We start from the raw sequence: 21,967 nt of genomic DNA on the forward strand, positions 1-21,967 counted from the left end.
TAAAAGGTTATTAACCTCTCTATTTTATTACATTTACCGCAGGTGCCTTTAAAAATCGAAGACAATCTGAGAATGTTATTACATTTTTGCCATGTATATATTATTTTTATAGCTTTTAATGATACGATATTGGTATGAAATGCCCAATATGTAAATGATGACCAGGGTGGGGGTCAATCGGTTTTAAAAGTATGCTTGGTTGGCTTGCTTAAAACCGGTTTTACATTTGTCTAGGGGTAATGCTATGATTAAGAGAGTATAATGCCATTTTGGGGTGTTTCTACTGCTTTCTCTGCTTCCTGTCCCAGAAACTAAAAGGTAGTCTGGGGCACAAACAGCTGCACTTACAAGATCGACTCCTCATATTTAAACAAGCTCTCCGGCAAAAGTTTTTTTTTTTTCTGCATATATCATGCTAACTCACCATCAATATTCTAGCAGTGTCATTTGTTTCCTCTCAGCTTTGATGCATCCATACATTTTGACCGCTTTCGCAGCTGTGCCATGTGATCGCATTCTGACCACCAAATTAGACCATGCTCTTATGTGTAGACAGGTTAATTTCTGCTGTCTGAATGACTTCCTGAGAACTGCAGGATTATACATAATCACCTAACAAATCCATCTAGGCAGCTCTGAGACCCCTATCCTCCCCACCCTTCTTGTTTCTCTGTATGTCCCCCCATGCATATGAAGCTGCTGAAGACATCATTTCTGCCCTCTCTAAGGGACAAGGAGTGCAGTGATATAATAGGCAAGCCCCTACAATGATTAGCTTTAGAGTTAATCTAACAGTCTGGTTTTGACCGTGGCTTGTCTAATTACCTCTACTCCATTTCTGTACTTTCAGTTTACTATCTGTGTGTGCAGAGTCTCCAGTGTATTTCTATAAGATGCTGCTTCTCACTGTCTCCTGTGTAAAAACTGACAGAAAGAAACCTATCACAAGCAGGAGACAGGCTGAAGCTGTATCACATAGGAATACATTGAGACTCACTGATCTATCACTTGCGGAACTTAGATGGGACTCAGCAGAGCAAGTGCAGTGTGATGAGCCCCAGCCTCCTCTGGAAAGCCAGAAGCATGATGGGAAATGTAGGCTGCATTAGGGGACCCACATAAGACAGGAAGAAGGAACCAGACAACCCATAAGTGGTACATTAACTAGAACAGGTATACACAAGTCATACACAAGAGCCTCTACATTATTCTTGAATAATGGCCTATGCTGCCCTATATAGGCAAAAAATAATAATTTTTGAGGTGCTTTCTGGAGTGCTTCTTCTAAGGGGTTTTCCAGGCTTAAATAAAAGATTTATATAAGCTGTATATGTGTTAAAAAGACTTCTCCTGCATTAATGGTTCCCTGAAAGGTGAACCTTACTGAAGTCAGCGTGGCGGCCATTGATTGATTGCTGGGTTCATGTGTCAGGGTGGGAAGAGTGGGGTATATGGAGGGAAGTAAATCACTTTTTTTTTTTTTTACCTTAACAAAAATTTACCTCATGTGTAAAAAATTTTTTTACAAGCCAGGATTTCCATTTTTAGTGAATATAAGGATACATGCAGGAATCACAGAATAACAAAAATGAATGTACCTTTTTTCTACATTAACACCATGAGCCTTGGCATGTGCAAATAATTGGTTCACCCTGTTCTCCTCGGCATCAAAATGTTTTCTATAAAAGGACTATGGAGAAACAAATATCCATTACAATGTATCAAACCTTATACTTGTAAACCCATTATAACAAAGCAATAAAAATCATCAATAATAATAACAACATCTTCTAAACATGCAAATCATTTCATTATAAGAATAGACAAAACATAAATGGCATACTTGGTTCTTGTATCCTTTGTCTACACCTAAGGTCTGTGTGCAGAACTGGTGCTGTACCCCAAAGTGGTGCATTAGGTAAGCCAGGTCAATAGTCCAAATACTTTTCGTGAGTTGGAGCTCCTGCATAGCATTCTGGAACTCATCTTCGTTCAAGAGACTGAGGTACCTAATATGTTAGATGTAACCAAAGGTAAGGAATACGGAAGGCTGGTGGTCAGGTAAATATTCATACCAAATAAATCAATATTCCACTTTCTGATATATTTACTAACGCTTTACAGGTTAAAATATGAAGAAATGTCTAAGATGGATTCTACATTTTCTTCATCTCCTCCTAAGAAAATGCGTGGTTTGTATTATTTCTTCTGTTTTTAGTGGCCAGGCAAGAATGGTTATTAGTAGAAAACAAAATTATAGAGTTAGGTGCCAGTAGAACATTTCTAGGCATATTGACTGCCTAGCTTCTGGGATTTGTCCAGGCCTGTTATAAACATGATTTAAATGTTTTTTCCCATGAAGGACATTTATGACATATCCACAGGATATGTCATAAATGTCAGATAGATGTGGGTCCCATCTCCGGATAAGAAAAAAAAAATCAGTTCAAAAGTGTCCATAGCCTAACTGCACTGTCAAACTTTTGATGTGTCATAGAGACATGTTAGAAGTTTGGATCGGTGGGAGTTCGGGTGCTGAGACGCCCTCCGTTGCTGAAACGAAGTCGCAAAAGTGTTCAGCAACAATGGGGGTTTCAGCACCCGGACCCCGACCGATCCAAACTTTTGATAAGTCCCTATGATATATCGAAAGTTTGATAAAAGTGTAGTTCCTATTTAAGCCCATTTTAATGTTAAGGACTGCAGGAAATTTTTTTCGTTTTTGCCTTCCCGCATTCCATCAGCCATAACTTTTATTTTAATGACTACATGGCTTTTTGAGACCTTGTTTTTCATGAAATGAGTTGCAGATGTTTTAAGGCATCATTTTAGGGTACATATAAGTAAGCATTTAATATATGTTTTTTTGCAGAATGAGTACATGATAAAATAATAATAAAAAGAAAAAAACAGCAATTCCGTATTATAGATTTTTTTTTAAACTCCTTCCCTCCGCAGTCATTTTTGTTTTTTTCATTTTCACCTTTCCTCCTCACTTTCCAAAAGCCAAAACTTTTTTATTTTTCGGCTATATAGCAGTCTCGGGGCTTGTATTTTGCGGGAAGAGTTGTAGTTTTTCACTACACCATTTATTGTACCATATAATGTACTGGGAAACTGCAAAAGGTTTCTTTGTGAGGTGGAATGGGGAAAAAAAAAGCGTTCACTGTGCGGTAAAAAGGACGTGAACTTTATTCTGCAGGTCAATACGATTATGGCTATACCAACTATATATAGGTTTTTTTTTAGGTTATACTACTTTTATAAAGAAAAAATATTTCAAAAATAAAATTAGTTTTGTGTCACTATATTCTAAGAGCTATAACTTTTTTATTTTTCCGTTGATTGAGCAGTGTGAAAAAAATATATTTTTTTTTCAGGACGAGCTGTACCCATACGACTTTTTAATCAATTTTTATTTCATTTTTTTGTGAGAGATGAGGTGACCAAAAAAACAGCGATTCTGGCACTTGAATCTTTATTTTTATTTTTTTACTGCTTTCAACGTGCAGTTTAAATAATGTTATATTGTAATAGCTCAGACTCTTACGGACGCAGCGATACCAGCTATGTTAATATTTTTTACATAGCTTTTTAGTAAAAATGGAAAAAAGGCTTTTTTTTATTTTTGAACTATTTTTATATATAAAGAAAAACTATATTTAACTTTTGTTTTTATTAGATTATCTAGAGGACTTGAACCAGCAATCAGATCGCTTGTACAATATACTACAATACTAATGTATCTTTACAGGCTCCTATAAGGCCCTGTTCACGCTGAGTTTTTTGACGCGGAAACCGCGCCGCAAAATTCCTCAAAAAGCGGCCGAAAATGCCTCCCATTGATTTCAAATTGGAGTTGGACGAGTTTTTTTTACCGCGAGTAAAAAAAACGCGTTGCGGTAAAAAGAAGCATCATGACCCATCTTGAGGCGGTTTCCGCCTCCAAAACCCCATTTCAATTAGTCAGAAAGAGGAAAAAAACGCCTCGACGAGTGTTTTGACGAGTTTTTGTCAAACCACTGCGCAAAAAACGTCTGGAGCAATTTTTGCAGGAGGAATTTTCCTCCTGCAAAAAACTCAGTGTGAACATAGCCTTTAGGCCCTCACGGGGGGCAAAGTCAGATATATATATATATACACACACACACACACACATACATAAAGCGGCGGCCGGGAAGGGGCTAATATGACAGCTTTATAGTGAGGGTTACTACGACCAAAATTTCTACTTTTGGGGACTTTTATTGAATTAAAAAAAATATATATCTTCTTGATTATCCTATGGCACACAAAAGGGTTAATGTTTCATTGACTGACAGATAGAAGAGACACAGTTATCCAGCTGGGTTTTGACCCCGACATGTGAACCCAGTCCTAGGCTTCATGCACACGACCGTGCCCGTAATGATGACCGTAATTACGGCAGCGGACAGCCGAACGTTTTTACGAGCCGTGCTCCCATTATAAAGTATAGTAGCACGGTCCGTAAAAGAACAAAATAGGACGTCCTATTTTTTTGGGCAGGTTTCTATGGCACGGACACTCTCCCGTAGACATACGGGAGGGGTCTGTCGGCCGTAGAAATGAATGGGCCCGTAATTACGGTCCGTAATTACAGGCGATTTTATGGTCGTGTGCATGGGGCCTTAGCAGTACACACAATCGATATCAACTAATTAGCTTTCCTCATAAGGCTGGGTTCCCACAGTGAAAATTTGCGGCAGATTTTGCAAGTCATAACCAGAATAGGATCCAGGAGAGCAGACCTATAAGGCCGGATTCACACGGGCGTTGCACATCTCGGATGTGAAAAACGGTAGTTTTTCACATCCGAGGTGCATCTGTGCTCTGCGCTGCGGGATGAAATATCACGTATCCCCCATAGACTTGAGTCTATGGAGAGATGCGTGAAAAAAAAAAAAAAAGGACATGTCCTATTTTCTAAGGGGCCCTTCACACGGTCAGTTGAAACGACGGCCGTGTGAACGGCAACATTGAATTATATAGGTCCGTGTGACGGCCGTTGTTTCAACACCCATCACACGGACGTTTAACACGTTCGTGTGACTGAGGCCTAAGGCTGGGTTCACACGGGGGGAAAAGCTGCGTAAAAGCACGCAGCGTATCCGCCCTGCGTGCCACAGGGAATTCCGGGCGAAAAACCAAATCAAACTGGTTCAGTTTTTCGCCCGGTATGTCCGCTGCGAAAAACCGCAGTACTTAGCTAGCAAGCCGGCATCCAGAGATAACGTTACGAACCCAGGAGACTGATGCAGCCTGTGATTGGCTGCAGCGACGCTCACATGGGATGAAGAGTCATCCCAGGAGGAAGAAAGACAGACTCCTGGGTAAGTATAAGATTTTTTTTCTCCCCGAGTTGGGTTTTTTGCGGCGGAACTGCAGCGAACCCGCCGCAAAAAAAACAACTGCTATTTGTTGTGGGTTTTACCTCCCCATTGAATTCAACGGTGAAAACACGCTTCAAGTAAGCAGCATTTACGCAAATACAATTGACGTGCTGCGGTATAAAACTCTGCACCGCAGGTCAATTTCTGAGCATTCTTTCTGCTCAGTATTTACACAGCGTGTGAATGAGGTTTGTTCTATCGCATCCACAGCTGCTACTGTATTTGCTGTGGATTTTCCGCAACAAATTCCGTTGCGGAAAATCCTCAGTATTTACGCTACGTATGAACTGGCACCAAGGCCTTTCTTTATATATTTCTTCGGTTTAGGTTCCGTTCCTGGTTTTGCCTTAAAAACTGCATGCAAAATCTGGACTGTGGGAACCCAGCCTAAGGGTCGATTTACAAGCAGCAGATTTTCTTGCAGAAATCTCTGCAAAAGAAAAATCAGTTTCATTCATCATCTGTATAGAACTTGCAGAAACCCATGCACTTGCTACAGAAACAACCCCATTCAGACAAATGGCACTGATAGGCGCAGAGATTTCTGCAACAAAAACTAGTGTGTGCAGGGAGGCCTAAGGGTGTATACACGCGTGCAGGTATGGATTCAAATTAGAGGTGTAGCAGTATCTGTGCTTTAGGCTGGGTTCACACGTTGTGTTTTTGAACTGTTGAGGAGAAATCCGCATTGCAAAAATGCATGCATTTTATAATTACTGATGCATTTTAAAAAGTGTTTCAGTTGTAAGCCTATGACTAGTAAATTTAAACCGGATTGCAGCTAAAAATCTTTCTAAAATGGTTAATTAAAAAACGCATGTGTTTTTATATGGGGTTTCCTTCCCAACAGTTCAGAAAAGCAATATGTGAATCCAGCCTTATATTTTCTCTCCCTTTGAAGCCAAACCCAGGTGTGGATCATAAAAGTGCACGAAAAAAAATCTGATCAAAACCTGCATGAGTGAATACACCCTTTGTTGCATTTTTTTAATACAGTTTTTGAAGCCAAAACAAGATGTGGATTCAAATAAGGCTCACATCTGCGTCAAAGACTCCGTTATGAGCCTAAGACTAAGATTCCATCAAAAACGCCAGATAAAAATAGCACTGCATTCTGCGCTTCTTTTATCCAGTAAAATGACAGAAACCAGACCACACTAATTAAAGTCAATGGGTTCCATCGGGCGCCGTTGTTGTCATTCATGAGATGGATCCAGCACATTTTTTTTTTTTTTTCTGGTCCTATGCCGGACCATATATACTAAGAACAGAAGCAGTATCTGTCCTTTATACTTTATTTCCCTATATGATTCACACCTGGTTTTTGGCTTCTGAAACCTGAAAAAAATTTGACTCCCAGGTCATGCTATGGGAAGCCCAAAAGGCCACCATTAGGGGTGCTTTTATCCAGATAGCCTCGCCTAAATAATTCCATTCCTAACTACGGAGCTGTCGCGTCTAGAATCTGCCTGGAAGAATGACCCACTCCTGATAATGAGAAGGCGGTAGGCAAAATAAGATTAAAATTCAACATCCTTTCTGAATGCACAACTGGGAAAAAACTTAGGCGGTCTAAGCAACGATAATACGCCCTTAGTAATAAGTCTGGCGCTTGGTTAGCTTGCCAACTTAATACCGCCACCCGCACATATAAACCGGTCTCCGCAATCCAACAGGAGCTATTACTGTCAAACCTCAGAGGATTTCGGAGCCATTTTGTCAACACCCTGCTAAATTGTGCAGCAAACTTCTCCAGTTTCAATCAGAGCTAGCTTCGGACTTCTTTGATCATCTCATTCTCCCTCTCCTCAACCCCATTGATGTCAATACCATGGAGGCGGATATCACCACTTAGAAATTAAAGCAGCTATAAAAACCTCTAAATCCCTAGGCCCGAATGGCTTTTCAGCAGTCTTCTACAAAACATGTGCTTCCATCTTAAGTCCGCATCTTGTCAACCTTTTTAACACTCTAAAATTTTGTGCTTCCTGTACCCTACTTCTACTTTAGCACAGATAGCCATGATCCCTAAACATAACAAAGACGCTCTAGATATGCACAATTACCATCTCAATATCAAATGGTTAGCAAAAATCCTGGCTACTTGATTTAACTCATTTCTCAATGTTGCTCCTTATCCCTTTACAGATGTCCAGCCTCTCTTCTTGTATGGAAGAAAGGAAGCGCAAGTCTAAATGCAATCTGTGCAGCAGTTGTCAACAGCCTGTCCCTGAGGACTAGAAAGAGGACACTCTGCTGGTCCTGCTCAATCATCCTCTGATTCGATTGTGTTTCTGAAGGGGGAGATCATTTCTGGTGACTCGGATATTGATTTACCGGAAGAATATATTATTTCCTTAATAAAAAGAAAATTCCTAATTCAAAAAAGACTGAAATCTGACAAAGCTTTGATCAACAAGCCAGGCAGATAAACGGAAAGATTGGTTTGAAAAAGATTGGGACAAATACCAAAAAAAAATTGATAGATCCAGGGGCATGTATAAATTAGACCCCAAAGCCTATTCAGATCAGGACTATCCTAAAGTTGACGGTGCTTCCTTTTGAGTAATCATATCTGCTCAAGGACCCTATGGATCGAAAAGCTGACTCGCTTTTTAAAAAAAGGAATATATTTTCTCCGCAGCAGCTTGCAAAGTTGCAGCATCTACTGTTCCAACATATAGAGCCCTCTGCATCTGACTGAGCCAGAAAGGAGAACCTAAGGAGGAAATATTTGAAAAACTTCCTCTCCTAAAATAGGATACTGATTTTTTGTGCGATGAACACTTGGATGCATTTAAGCATCAGACACCTGGGTCTGTTCTACAATTCAAAAATTATATGCTCTGGAATTGAAGGAAATCCCAATCCATGTTGTTTTCTTATAAATAAGGGCAATAACGCAGTTATTCATCATCTTCAAGAATATTAACCCCTTAGTGACCAGCCAATTTTAGGCCTTAATGACCAAGCTATTTTATTTGTTTTTCTATAGTCGAATTCAAAGAACTCTAACGCTTTTATTTTTTCGTCTACATAGCTGTATGAGGACTTGTTTTTTGCGGGATTAGTTGTGCTTTTTAATGGCACCATTTTTGGGTACATATAATTTTTATATTAACTTTTATTAACCTTTTTGGGGGGGATTATAACAAAAACCTGAAATTCCGCCATTGTTCTATGCGTTTTTAAATAGACGCCGTTCACTATGCGACGTAAATAACATGTTACCTTTATTCTATGGGTCGGTACGATTACGGCGATACCACATATGTAGAGGTTTTTTTTATGTTTTATGACTTTTGCACAATAAAAACACTTTTGAACTAAAATTATTTGTTTTTGCATCGTCGCTTTCCAAGAGCCGTAATTTTTTTATTTTTCCATCAATGTAGTGATTTTTTGGGCTTGTTTTTTGCGGGACGAGACGTAGTTTTGAATGGTACTGTTTTGGGGTGCATGGGACTTATTGATTCATTTTTATTAGGACTTTTTTGGGGGGCAATGGAAAAAAATTGCAATTTCGCCATGGTTTTTTGCGGTTTTTTTTACGGTGTTCACCTTGCGGTTTAAATGACATATTAACTTTATTAATGGAGTCATTACGGTCGCAGCGATACCACATATGTGTACTTTTTTTTTTTTTTTTTACACTTTCACTAAATAAAACCACTTTTTATTGAAAAAAATGTTTTTTTGTTTTTTTTTACTGTACTTTTTATTAATAATCTTTATTTCACTTTGATTACTTATTTTATTAGTCCCACTAGGGGACTTTACTGTGCGATGTTCCGATCGCTGCTATAATGCTTTGGTATACTTCGTATACCAGAGCATTATTGCCTGTCAGTGTAAATCTGACAGGCAATCTGTTAGGACGTGCCTCCGGCGCGTCCTAACAGGCATATGTCCAGGGCAGACCTGGGGGCTTTTATCAAGCCCCCGGCTGCCATGACACCCCATCGGAGACCCGCGATTGCATTCGCGGGCCGCCGGTGGGTGACAGAGGGAGCGCACTCCCTTTGTAAACAAAGTTAAATGCCGCGGTCGCTATTGACGGCGGCATTTAACGGGTTAAACGGCCACGATCTAAGTAAACTTCGATAGCGGGCGTTGGAGCTTAGCTGAAAAGGCGTCAGCCTAGCCTAAAGCCCATTAGTGACTCACGTGAAAAGGCGTATTGGTGGTCACTAAGGTGTTAAAAAAAGAAGCATCCCACAACCGAGCAAGGTCTAGGTGTTTATTTTCCAATCTTTGAAGTTCGCAAGCCAGATGGCGCATAGTGTTTGGTAATAGACTTCACGTATTTGAACACCTTTTTCCTCAAGAAGAAATAAGTTAACATCATTCAACAAAACAACCATCTAACCACCTTCGATCTGAAAGACGCCTACCTATACATTCCCATCCTCAAAACCCACAGAAAATTCTTGCACATTGCAATGAGAAATTAGTCAGATTTTCCAGTTCAACTGTCTGCCATTTGGAATAACATATGGAACGAAATTCTGAAAATTTGATACAAAAATCCCAAGTCCGTTGACCACTTGATGCCAATTTCCCCTGCTGTTAAACAAGAACTCAAAAGTCCTCACTATGAATGCCTTAAGCTTGGGCCGGGGTGCCTATGTGGAGACCAATTAGGTGCAGAAAAGATGGTCCAGAGCCGAGGAATTTCTCTCTTCCAACACGAAGGGCGATTAAATTGGCTCTCCTCCACTTATGCCTCTCCTTTGACATCAAGAAGTCCAAATTCATTTGGACCTGCTGCCAGCGGTTTTTTATATAAACAACACGGTGGCAGATTATGCAGTGGTCAAATTAATGTCGATTGCAGCTGTCCACATCAGGATAGACATAAACATAACAGCAGATTGCTTCAGTCGCAGTTTTCTACATACTGGCGAGTGGACCCTCAAAGTATTTTGGCAGATAGTCAAACCAGATTTGAATGTCATGGCAACGAGAGAGAATGCCAAAACCAGGAAATTCTGTTCACTCAGCAGAACAGATCATCCTTTGGCAATAGATGGTTTCTCTATTCCCTGGGAAAGGATCTTCATTTAGGTGTTCCCTTCTGCTCTTATATCTCAAATCCTGAGAAAGATACAAGACGGGAAAGTTGAATCGTTGCAATTCTCCCTCATTTGCCCAGAAGGGCTTGATTTTCTCTTCCGTTAACCTTATCACAAGGCAGATTGTGGAAGCAACCGCTACGCACAGCTCTTTCAACACAGAAAGAAACATATCACTCCAACCTAGACAGAGACCATATGATGGCATGGAAATTGAGCGGCCAAGTTTAAAAGACATGGATCTTTCAGAAGAGGTAGTGAAGACCCTCTTAGCTTCAAAACCCAGTACAATTAAAGTCTATTAGCGTATTTGGAGAATTTTTTTTACACCTGGTGCATTACGAATGATAGACTTCATGAAGCTGTCTCTACCATGCTACGGTTTTTACAAGGTCTGCCATTGCTAAACTTGAAGAAAAATTTTCCCACCATCCATTGATTTCCAGGTTCCTAGAGACTAGTATATCATAGTCCTCTTCACTCTTGGGACTTATCTATTGGGTTAAAGCACTTGTGCCTGCATCCCTTTCAGGACTCCAGTTAAAAAATTCAGTCTAGCAAAACTCTTCTTGTTGGCTATAATCTCCGCAAGAATAAGTGAACTACAGACCCAATCACATAAGGAGCCTTACGTTTTCCATACACATTGCATCGCAGCCGGTAGAAAGCTATTCCTCCCAATCCCCCCATACACATGCTCGCTCGGCCGAGCGTGCAGGTGTTCTCAAATAGATAGAAGGGGCAAGCCGCTGCCAGACACCTTTGGCAGCGGTTTATACCAAACAAAAACAAAAGGATCGATCATGTTTAAATCCAACGGCCCAATATTTATCTCCCAGACATCTGCCATTGGGGAGAGTTGGAACACCGCCATACACAGTTGGTCAGGAGGTCCCGCCAAAATCAGCCAACGTTTATCTAATGTGCATGGTCACCTTTACTTGAGAATCTTGCTTGATGTAATTCTAATGCATTCAGAAGTGCGCTCTAAAACTCGTGTGTTTCATGAGGGAAACACTGATGATTTTACATCAGAGTTCAATCTGTATTGTGTCAGAGCGCCTTCCGTGTGTCAGTTTTTCACGTCCATCAAAAAAACAACAACGGATGCTTCTCTGGCAGAACTTCCTGCTTAATTTTAGCATCCCATGCTAAAACTGACTGCAGTTGGATGGCATCTGTGTGCTGTTCGTTATTTTTCGCTGATCCATTGACTTGAATGGGAGAGACTAGTGCGAGAATTGGACCAAAGTAGTGCATGCTGCCATTTTAGCTGCGTGGACATTTTCACTGCAATGGTCAGTGTGTCAAATCGGACATGTGACTTGGGCCATTGTCTTTAATATTCAGTCAGTGTGTTTGTTCTAAATTCGGACAGGACACAGACGTGAACAACGCTCTCCTGAATAGGCCCTAAGGACTATGCCTAGATTTCTTCCAAAAGTCCTCTCGATTTGTAATCATAATCAGAAAATTGCGTTACCAGTTTTACCTCAGTAAACTGAGGAAGACACCATAGATAATCTTGACTTATTGGATGTTAGAAGGTCCATCCTAAGTTAACTACAAGAAACTCAATTAGGCTTCGTTCAAATCTGTGTCAGGGCTCCATTCATGGGTTCCGCCGGCGCAGGTCTGTCAGGAGAACCCATGAACGGAACCCTGCGCTATTTATTCAGTCAGAACGACAAAACCCTTAAACAAAGGTGACAAACGGAAACAATTTGCACCGGATCCATCACCATTGAAGTCAATGGTGATGCAAACGGAAACCTATGGTTTCCGTTTGTTTCAGTAAGGGTTCCGTTCACGGGTTCCCCTGACGGAAAGCTCTGACGGAACTCATGAATGGAGCCCTGACGTAGATGTGAACGAAGCTTTATTCAGACAATCGGAAACTCCTGTTCTATGGTTTAATGGACAAAGGGTAAAAAAAAAAGCAAATCATATCTGGCTAGATGGATTAGGGAACTGATCAAAGACCGTTACGTCTTAGAAGGCCTTGATTCACCATTAAACATTAAGGCCTTGGCTACATGGAGGCTTTTGATAGCGCTACTGATTGATTCTAGCTATAACTGCAGTTCAAAAGAATACATTGAGTTGCAGGCTATCTTGTGGACTGCAGCGGACACTCAATCGTTAAAATCAATCAGTAACGCTACAAAAAGTCTCAAAGTAGCCCTTGGTCTAAAGCACACTCTACTAAAACCACTGCAGCGTCTTGGGCTGACCAAATATGTAGAGCAGCAACTTGGTCTTCACCAACAGCATTTGTAAGCCACTACAGGCTCGTGATCTTCTCTTCAGAGGGTACAGCCTTTGGCAAAAGAGCACTCCAAGCTGCAGCCAATCCTAATCTCCCCCCCTTGACATTGCTTTATATGTCTCTTTCATTTTCTAACGTAGGACGATCAGGAAGTGGAAAATGTGTTACCTGAGATTTTCATTTCCTGGAGTCCGGAGGCAGCACAATATACCCACACCCAAATAGACCGTTTTCTTTATTGCTGCCTACAAAGCACATCTGTGTTCTTTCAGGGGGCAAATTAGTTGATATTAATTGTTTGTACTGCTAATTTATCATCTCGTCTATCCGGCAGTCAAGGAGACGTTAACCCTTGTGTATGCAAATCTCAGAACAATGTTCCACATTATATTTTTTTATATTCCCATTAGGGGACTTTAATTATCATACATTTATTTTTAACAAGACATCACATTACTGCCAATCTTCTAGCAAGTGAATGTAGGAACGCTGGCCATGGCAAACAGAAAGAAAGCATGGCGCCCCCGCCCCTTTGATAGGTGCTAAGAGGGTTAATGTGACAGCCCCTCTCCCATTGTCACAGGAGTTTTTTTTCTTTACAAGTGGAGTGCTAACAAGAAGTAGGTGTCTTTAGGTTCTGATATGCTTCATGTCTGAGAAACTGCCATTTTATAAGTTTAAGGCCTTATTCACACGAGCATGTCCCATTTACCTCTGCAAAAAAAGGGCAGTTTTTCATGCATATAACTGTCAAGGTTGTGTCAGTGTGGTTTTCGTGTGTCAAATGTTTTTGTCATCCGTATTTTTCCTCTGTAAGGCTATGTTCACACGGGGTATTTTGCAGGAGGAATATCTGCCTCAAAATTCCGTTTGGAAGTTTGAGGCAGATATTCCTCTCCCTGCACGCCGATTTTCGCGCCGTTTTTCGCCCGCGGCCATTGAGCGCCGCGGGCATAAACCAGCGCGAATTACGCTTTCTCTGCCTCCCATTGAAGTCAATGGGAGGTCAGAGGCGGAAGCGCCCGAAGATAGGGCATGTCGCTTTAGAAAATGATGTGTGAAAAATGTCCATGTTTTTCTCGCACCCATAGACTTTAATGGACGAGTTTGATCCGCAAAAACGGACCAGAATAGGACATGCGGAAAGTTTCACGCAACAGACACATGCTTCATGAAAAATCACAGATGTATAAACAGCCCCATTGAATTGCATTGGTCAGTGTGCCGTCAGTTATTACAACGGACAGCACGAGGACGTGAAATACGTTAGTCTGCATAAGGCCTAATAACCTTAAAGTGTAACTAAACATTCAACAAACTTCTGACATGTCATAGTGACACGTCAACAGTTTTGATCGCTGGGGGTCTGAGCACCGAGACCCTCACTAATGAGTAAAACGAAGCGGCAGAAGCGCTCGTGTGAGCGCTGAGCCGCTTAGATTCTGTTCGGCTTTTCTCGGAAAGCCGATGTAGCAGTGTACGGGCTCATAGATCTTCCATTGAGTCCGTACACCACTACATCATATTTCCGAGAAAAGCCAAACAGAAAGCAAGCGGCTCAGCGTTCATACAAGCACTTCTGCCAATTTGTTTTAGTGATCGGTGGGGGTCTCAGTGCTCGGACCCCCTTCAATCAAAACTTCAGACATGTCACTATGACATGTTAGAAGTTTGTTGAACGTTTAGTCACCTTTTTAAAAACTTTTGATATGCCATAGTGACATGTCAGAGGTTTTGATCTGTGGGAGTCTGAGCATTGAGTCCCCCACTGATTGCTAAAAAGAAGCGGCAGAAGAGCTCAGGTTAGCGGTGTGCTGCTTAGTTTCTGATTGGCTTTCCTCAGAGTAGTGTACGGGCTCAATAGAAATTCTATGAGTCCGTACACCGCTTGCTCGGCTTTCCAAGGAAAGCCAATCAGAAACTAAGCAGCACACCGCTAAGCTGAGCACTTCTGCGAGTTCTTTTTAGCAGTGTACGGACTCATAGAATTTCTATTGAGCCCGTACACTACTCTGAGGAAAGCCAATCAGAAACTAAACAGCACAGTGCTCACCAGAGCGCTTCTGCGGCTTCGTTTTAGTGATTGGTCGGGGGCTCAGTGTTCGGACCCCCGCCGATCAAAACTTCTGACCTGTCAAAAGTTTAGTTACATTTTAAAGCCTAACATTATTACTAAGCGGTCTACTATTTTGAACATAAATTAATCAGCATCTATATAAAAATAAGAACGATTAGAAAATATTTAAAAAAATTGTATTAAACAGAAAAATGCACAACATCATGCCATGCTCAGATTCCTTATATTTATATGATTTGCAATATCACTTTCATTCCCAAATACTCCAAAGCTACTTACTGCAACACCATGCGAGCACATGCCAAGCCACAATCCCAGTGGTAAGACTGCTGGATGAGGGGTACCTTCAACTGGACGTGATCACCTAAAATGTAACAATGTTTTTTTTTTTTAAATAATAATTAGATTTCTCGCAGAAACTATCTACAATAATATTTCAAGTTTGTCGAGGATCTTATGGCTTGTTCACATCTGCGTTGGAGGCTCCGTTAGGGGCCTTTGTCATAGATCAGTCCGAAAATAATAGTGCGGCATGCTATTTCCAGTGAAACAACGGACGACCTGGCAGAAACTTGACGGGAACCATTAAAGTCAATGGTGTCTGTCGTACAATGGAACTGGCGCTTCCAGTATTATTGTTGTTCTGCTCCTCTGGCGGAGTAGAACAACGGAAAGACCGACGCAGATGTGAACGAGACCTTATTGCTTCTCACACATCAGAAATATTCCAATGTAGTTAAATCTTCACTTATTACAGTTCACAATAACAGAGAGCAAGAGGGTCTACAGAAAGCACAAAATCATGTGATGTTGAGCAGTAAAACCGCCCCCAGTTGGAGGTGAAATAGCAACGCAATTTCGCCAGTAAAAAAAGGTGTAACGAACACTAGATTTACGAAGGTCCCTGACAGATTTTCTGAGTTACAATGTTACTTCACATATGGAAAAGGGGTTGTGGCCTCCAGGTGCACCGAGTACAACGGATTTATCAAAGTTTTTATTTGCTTTTCTTACAAGGAAAGTGTCACTAAGCAACATCAGGCACAACCTGCGTCATTCAGAGGCTGCTACCTGATCAACAACAGGCGACATAAATCTCCCCCATTGTTCAAATTCATTTCCAAAGGTGTCCAACGTGACTGAGGTCAAGTCCCAGGGAAAAACCAGTTGGGGAATACAAAACTTCATAATCTCTTTCTCAAGGACCCCGATTTGTGCCTGGGGCACAGCCAAAGAGAGATATAAAAAACCTTGTCACTGTATACAAAAACATTAAAGGAACCGGGCACGAGTTGGTCTTTTACAAATAAAAGGAGACCGCGCAGGCAGCAGAGGATATGGGGTATAAGGGGGTCATCGGAGGATATGGGGTATAAGGGGGTCATCGGAGGATATGGGGTATAAGGGGGTCATCGGAGGATATGGGGTATAAGGGGGTCATCGGAGGATATGGGGTATAAGGGGGTCATCGGAGGATATGGGGTATAAGGGGGTCATCGGAGGATATGGGGTATAAGGGGGTCATCGGAGGATATGGGGTATAAGGGGGTCATCGGAGGATATGGGGTATAAGGGGGTCATCGGAGGATATGGGGTATAAGGGGGTCATCGGAGGATATGGGGTATAAGGGGGTCATCGGAGGATATGGGGTATAAGGGGGTCATCGGAGGATATGGGGCTTAAAGCGGTCATCGGACGACACGGGTATAAAGGGGTCAGCGGACGATACGGGGCATAAAGGGGTCAGCGGACGATACAGGGCATAAAGGGGTCAGCGGACGATATGGGGCATAAAGGAGCCATCGGATGATATGGGGTATGAAGGGGTCAGCAGACTGCATGGGTATAAAGGGGTCAACAGAGGCTATGGGGTATAAAGGGGTCAGTGGAACATATGTGGTATAAAGGTTTCTGTAGGGTATATAGGTTATAGTTGGGTTGAGGATTGGTTGGTCCCCTACTTTAGAACTACATGGAGACATAAACACAGCCTGTGCAGGAATCGTTACTGACGGTTGTCTGTGTGCCTTGTATCCGGTGACTGCAGTGCGGCCTTGTCGGCTTCTACATCGTTACTTGCAGGGCTCTTCATGACGATACTAGGTTATCGTGAAGTATACGGGGTTCCCTCATACCGGACTCCACACCAGCCGTCCCGTCCTGTATCCGGGGCGGAGCCACAAAGCACAGAGTGGGAACCCGTCCGGCTGTATTGGGACAACGCCCACTGCCGGATACGTCAATAACCGGGGGCGGGGCTTGACACGCGTCTACAGAAGCCTCCTACTCCGGTTGTCTGTAGCGTAGTTGCCCGCGCTGAGAGGCGCTCACTTGGATAACGTAGGGAAACTTGAGCAAATAAATGAATACGCAAAAAAAACATTAGAAGAGTTTATTATTGTAAATATTAGGAAGATTACTCAATGACTATCATTTTCTGTAGACGCTATTTGTCAAGCCTGAATGTGTTTGGGGCTGGGCTTTTGATGTTTCAAGAAGTTGACGCATTTAGATCATTATTCTACCAGATGGGTAGAGTGAAGTGCAGCAGCTTATGTATTGGACAAGAAGATGAATGCAAGGTTTCTGCTCTGGTGCGTACGTTTGTAAGAACAAAATATATTTTATTAATTTCATTAATAAGGCAACGTTAGGCCATGTTCACACGTTCAGGATGTGATGAGGATTTAGGTGCAGATTCCACACATAAATCCTCACCAAATGTGTTAACATTTCCCGAATCCCATGCATATGAATGGGGTTTTAGTTACGCCATTCACAGGCAGCGATAAAATATGTGCGGAATAATGGACGAACTGCAGAATTTAAAATCCGCAGTATGTTATTTGCACGGAAAAGCAGTCAACTACATTGACGCTAATCTTTGTGCGGAGCTGCTGGCATATCTGCAGCAGAAATCTGAGTTTCAACCTTGGATTTCTGCCATGGCATCTTTGAAAAATCCACATCGGATTTGTTTATGACAAATCAAACGTGAGCATAGTTTAAGGGTATGTTCACACGGCAGCCTCCGTTACGGCTGAAATTACGGAGCTGTTTTCAGGAGAAAACAGCTCCGGAATTTCAGACGTAATGGCAAGTGCAGGCGCTTTTCGCTGCATCCATTACGGACGTAATTGTAGCTGTTTTTCTATGGTGTCAATGGAAAACGGCTCCAATTACGTCTCAAGAAGTGACAGGCACTTCTTTAACGCGGCCGTCTTTTTTACGCACCGTCTTTTGACAGCGGCGCGTAAAAAAAAAATGACCGTCGGCACAGAACATCGTAAAGCCCATTCAAATGAATGGGCAGATGTTTGCCGGCGCTTTGGTGCCGTATTTTCAGACGTAATTCGAGGTTAAAACGCCCGAATTACGTCCGTAAATAGGGTGTGTGAACATACCCTAACATTCTTCTGTAAATCCTAGTACTTGCACATTTTATATTGTCACCATAAGTAATATACCATGCTATTTAGCAGGTGTACCACACCAAAAAAAAGAAGAAAACAAAGGTAATACGCCCAGTATATATATGAATACACGGTCAAGATGTTTATTTGAATAATTGTCACATTTAAATATTTATATATATTTTTATGTTTAATAAACTTGTGTTTTCATAAATACAATGGGTGTATTGCCTTTATATTTTCCTTTTTTTCGTGTGGTATATTTTTTGGGAAAGTGTCAAGGGGTTTTCCCATTAGGGACATTTGACATATCCAGAGGATATCCAGTCCACCTCTGGGACCTGCATCTATCTCTAGAATGGGGCCCCCTAAACCTTGCTCTACCGCTCTGTGCTCCGGCTGACTCATGTCATTTACGACCATGAAGAAGGAAACAGCATGGCTCGCTGAGCTACGCTGTTTCTGTAAGTCCCATAGAACTAAATTGTAGTTACGGAAAGAGCGTAGCTCGCATGCTATGCTGATTCCATAACGGCCATTCACTACTATGGGAGTGATGGAAACAGTGCAGTTTAGCGAGCTATGCTGTTTTCGTCATTTGTGACCATAGAGTTAACAAGTGGCTGGGAGTCAGCGTGAGCAGAAAAAGCTAGAACGGGGTTTAGGGGGTCCCGTTCTAGAGATAGTTGCGGGTCCCAGAGGTCAGATCTGTCTGACATTTGTGACATATCCTGTGGATATGTCATAAATGTCCCTGATGGAAAAACCCCTTTAAGGCCTGATTCACACGAGCGCTGCGCATCTCGGACATGAAAAACTGCAGTTTTCCACGTCCGAGGTGCATCCGTGCTCAGCGCTGCGGGACGCGATGTCACGCATCCCCCATAGTTGAGACTCTATGGAGGGATGCGTGAAGCGTGAAAAGAATGGACATGTCCTATTTTCCCACGGACCCTTCACACGGACCGTTGAAAAAACGGCTGTGTGAACGGCCACATTGAATTACATAGCTGTTTCAACGGCCGTCCCACGGACGTTTAACACGTTCGTGTAAATAAGGTCTAAGGGTGCGCTCACACGTGGCATGCTTGCATTGTATTTCTGCAACGTAAAAATATGCCGAACAGAACTTTACATTGTATGCCTATGATAAAAATGCCTAACGAAAAAAACGGTCACAAATGCCTGACAAAATAGTGCAGCATGCAGCCCTCTTTTGTCAGGTAAAACCTGGTGGACCATATTATAGACAATGTGGTTCGACGGCACCGTTGGTGTCCACTGACATTATTTTCATTGTTCTGGTCAAATGACGGAGCAGAGCAACGGAAATTACCAACGCAGATGTGGACAGAGCCTTAGGCCCCATGCACACGACAGCATTTTCATCTATCCCGAAATACTGTCCGTAAATATGGTCTGTATTGCATCCGTAAATACGGATCCGTACAAAAAGAGGGAGGTTGCAAATGATGTCATCAACATGCTGCCTAGTAATGCTTCTGTATATACGGATGGTTTACAGATGTACCTCAGTAGTCGTCCGTATTTACGGAAGCTCCCATAGACTTCTATGGGAGAGTCCTTTCCGTAATTACTGACAAGAATAGGACAGGTATGATTATCCTCTGTTTACCGTTAATATGCTATTAAAAGCTTTTTTTTCTAAGCGTTGTATTCTAGTAACATGCCAGGTCCACCAAGGGATACAACTGTCAATACCAATCCCCCTCTGCTGCTATTGGTTACGGCTGAGTCTGCCCGCCTCAGCGATGTCACACTTGCTAAGGATGTTCGAGTTCTGTCTATCCCCAAGTGAACCCCCAGGTAGCCTCTGGCTGTGGCTTCCTGTGCTGACCAATAGGAACCTCTGTGTTAGGCCGGATTCACACGAGCGTGTGCGTTTTGCGCGTGCAAAAAATGCGGCGTTTTGCGCGCGCAAAATGTCCATAACAGCTCCGTGTGTCAGCTGCGTATGATGCGTGGCTGCGTGATTTTTGCGCAGCCGCCATCATTAGGACACTCTGTTTGTATGTTAGTAAACAGAAAAGCAGGTGGTGCTTTTCTGTTTTCATTCATACTTTTTACTGCTGTTGCGCGAATCACGCGCGTCACACGGAAGTGCTTCCGTGTGCTGCATGTGATTTTCACGCACCCATTAAGTTCAATGGGTGCGTGACGCGCAAAAAACGCACAAATATAGGACATGTCATGAGTTTTAAGCAGTGGACGTATTTTACGTTCGTCTGAATAAGCCCTTAGGGTATGTGCACACGACCTCTTTTCAGACGTAATGGATGCGTTTTACGCCTCGAATTACGCCTGAAAAGACGGCTCCAATACGTCGGCAAACATCTGCCCATTGCTCACGTCGCTGTCAAAATACGGCGCGTAAAATTACGGCTCGTCAAAAGAAGTGCAGGACACTTCTTGGGACGTTTTTGGAGCCGTTTTCTCATAGACTCTATTGAAAACAGCTCCAAAAACGGCCGTAAAAAACGCTGCGAAAAATGCAGCGAAAAACACGAGTTGTTCAAAAAATGTCTGAAATGCAGGAGCTGTATTTTTAGATGTATTTTGTTAATCGTGTGAATTTACCGTTACCATTAACCCTCCACTAAAGAGTAGTCCGCTGTACTGCCTGTGATTTGCTCGCAGCGGCCCACACATTGCCATTGCAGAATGAAGCGTCGTGATCCGCCATTATTGTGCAATTACTGATATTATTTTATCATAAATCCAGACAAAAATGTACCTGAGCTCCTTACCTGGCCCTTTTTGTAACCCACTTACCTCTACCATCCCCGCAGCCTTTTCAACCCATACTTTTAATTTTCCCGCCCTAACACCATACTCTCCTCCCTCTATTGTTCTGCACCAGACATGTTGGCACCAGATATCATGTGGCCATCTTGGATAGCATTCCCTTCCTCACCAGAATGCCTTGATCAATTCTCCTGTTGTGGAGCAATGACCCTCTCACTGTTCCTCCTGATTAACCCGCTCACGTTGCCCATAATGTGAGTGAAAAAGGAAAAGTTTTAACGTCTCTATCAATGTCTGAGCTCCCAATGTCTTCATGAACTTATAAAGTGTCCTTAGTAAGTCCTGTAGCTTTTTGGGGGTTGTGTACTAATACAGTTTGACAATAGGGTCTATTGTGGAATAACGGAGTATGTGTATCGCTATTTCAGGGTAACCTGATGTGTTTATAGTAGTACACCCCATTAATGGACGCCCCTGGAATGGTCCATAAAATCAAAGTGCAAAACAAGACTCAAAGTAAGAAAAAGTACAACCCATGACACAAAAGTGAGATAGATGCACAGCAATAAACAGAAAAAGCAGAAGTTACCTCACAGCAACCAATCAGGACACTCCTGTTACTCCCAAGTACAAGAAAGATGCATTGGAAAGATGAAAGCTAGAATCTGATTGGTTGCTTTATGCAACTGCTCCCCTTTTTATTTGCGCATTAGAAAAAAAACAAAAAAACGAATATATTATTGTGCTAATATTGTTTAATTATTAACACAGATTCTGGTTTGTATCCAAGTTTAAGTAGTTAAAATAGGTCACCCGTGCAGCATAGCTATAATAGTACAGGCCAGTCTCTCATTTAGTTTGCTTACAGGATGACCATGAATGAGCTCGAAAAACAGGGGCGCTCTCGAGCATGCGCAGAAGGGCGGGTGGAACAGTTATTACGCAGCACGATTGG

General features: G+C 42.1%; 1 protein-coding gene across 2 annotated transcripts in view; it reads right to left on the reverse strand.

The window, feature by feature from the left end:
• The window catches only part of GUCD1 (guanylyl cyclase domain containing 1), a 36,866-nt gene extending 19,756 nt beyond the window's left edge, over positions 1-17,110 (reverse strand). Inside the window, exons 1-4 of one of the 2 annotated variants that reach the window (XM_075831875.1) lie at positions 16,847-17,110; positions 15,112-15,196; positions 1,844-2,009; positions 1,599-1,690 (exon numbers count right to left, since the gene is read on the reverse strand). In XM_075831875.1, the coding sequence (XP_075687990.1) occupies positions 1,599-1,690; positions 1,844-2,009; positions 15,112-15,196; positions 16,847-16,925 (422 nt within the window). In that variant the 5' untranslated portion in view covers positions 16,926-17,110. The remainder of the gene's footprint in view (positions 1-1,598; positions 1,691-1,843; positions 2,010-15,111; positions 15,197-16,846) is intronic. The other variant, XM_075831868.1, reaches the window with a different exon arrangement.
• Between the last annotated feature and the right edge of the window lie 4,857 nt (positions 17,111-21,967).

The sequence above is a fragment of the Rhinoderma darwinii genome, chromosome 1 (genome assembly GCF_050947455.1).
Source record: "Rhinoderma darwinii isolate aRhiDar2 chromosome 1, aRhiDar2.hap1, whole genome shotgun sequence".
Taxonomy (NCBI): domain Eukaryota; kingdom Metazoa; phylum Chordata; class Amphibia; order Anura; family Rhinodermatidae; genus Rhinoderma; species Rhinoderma darwinii.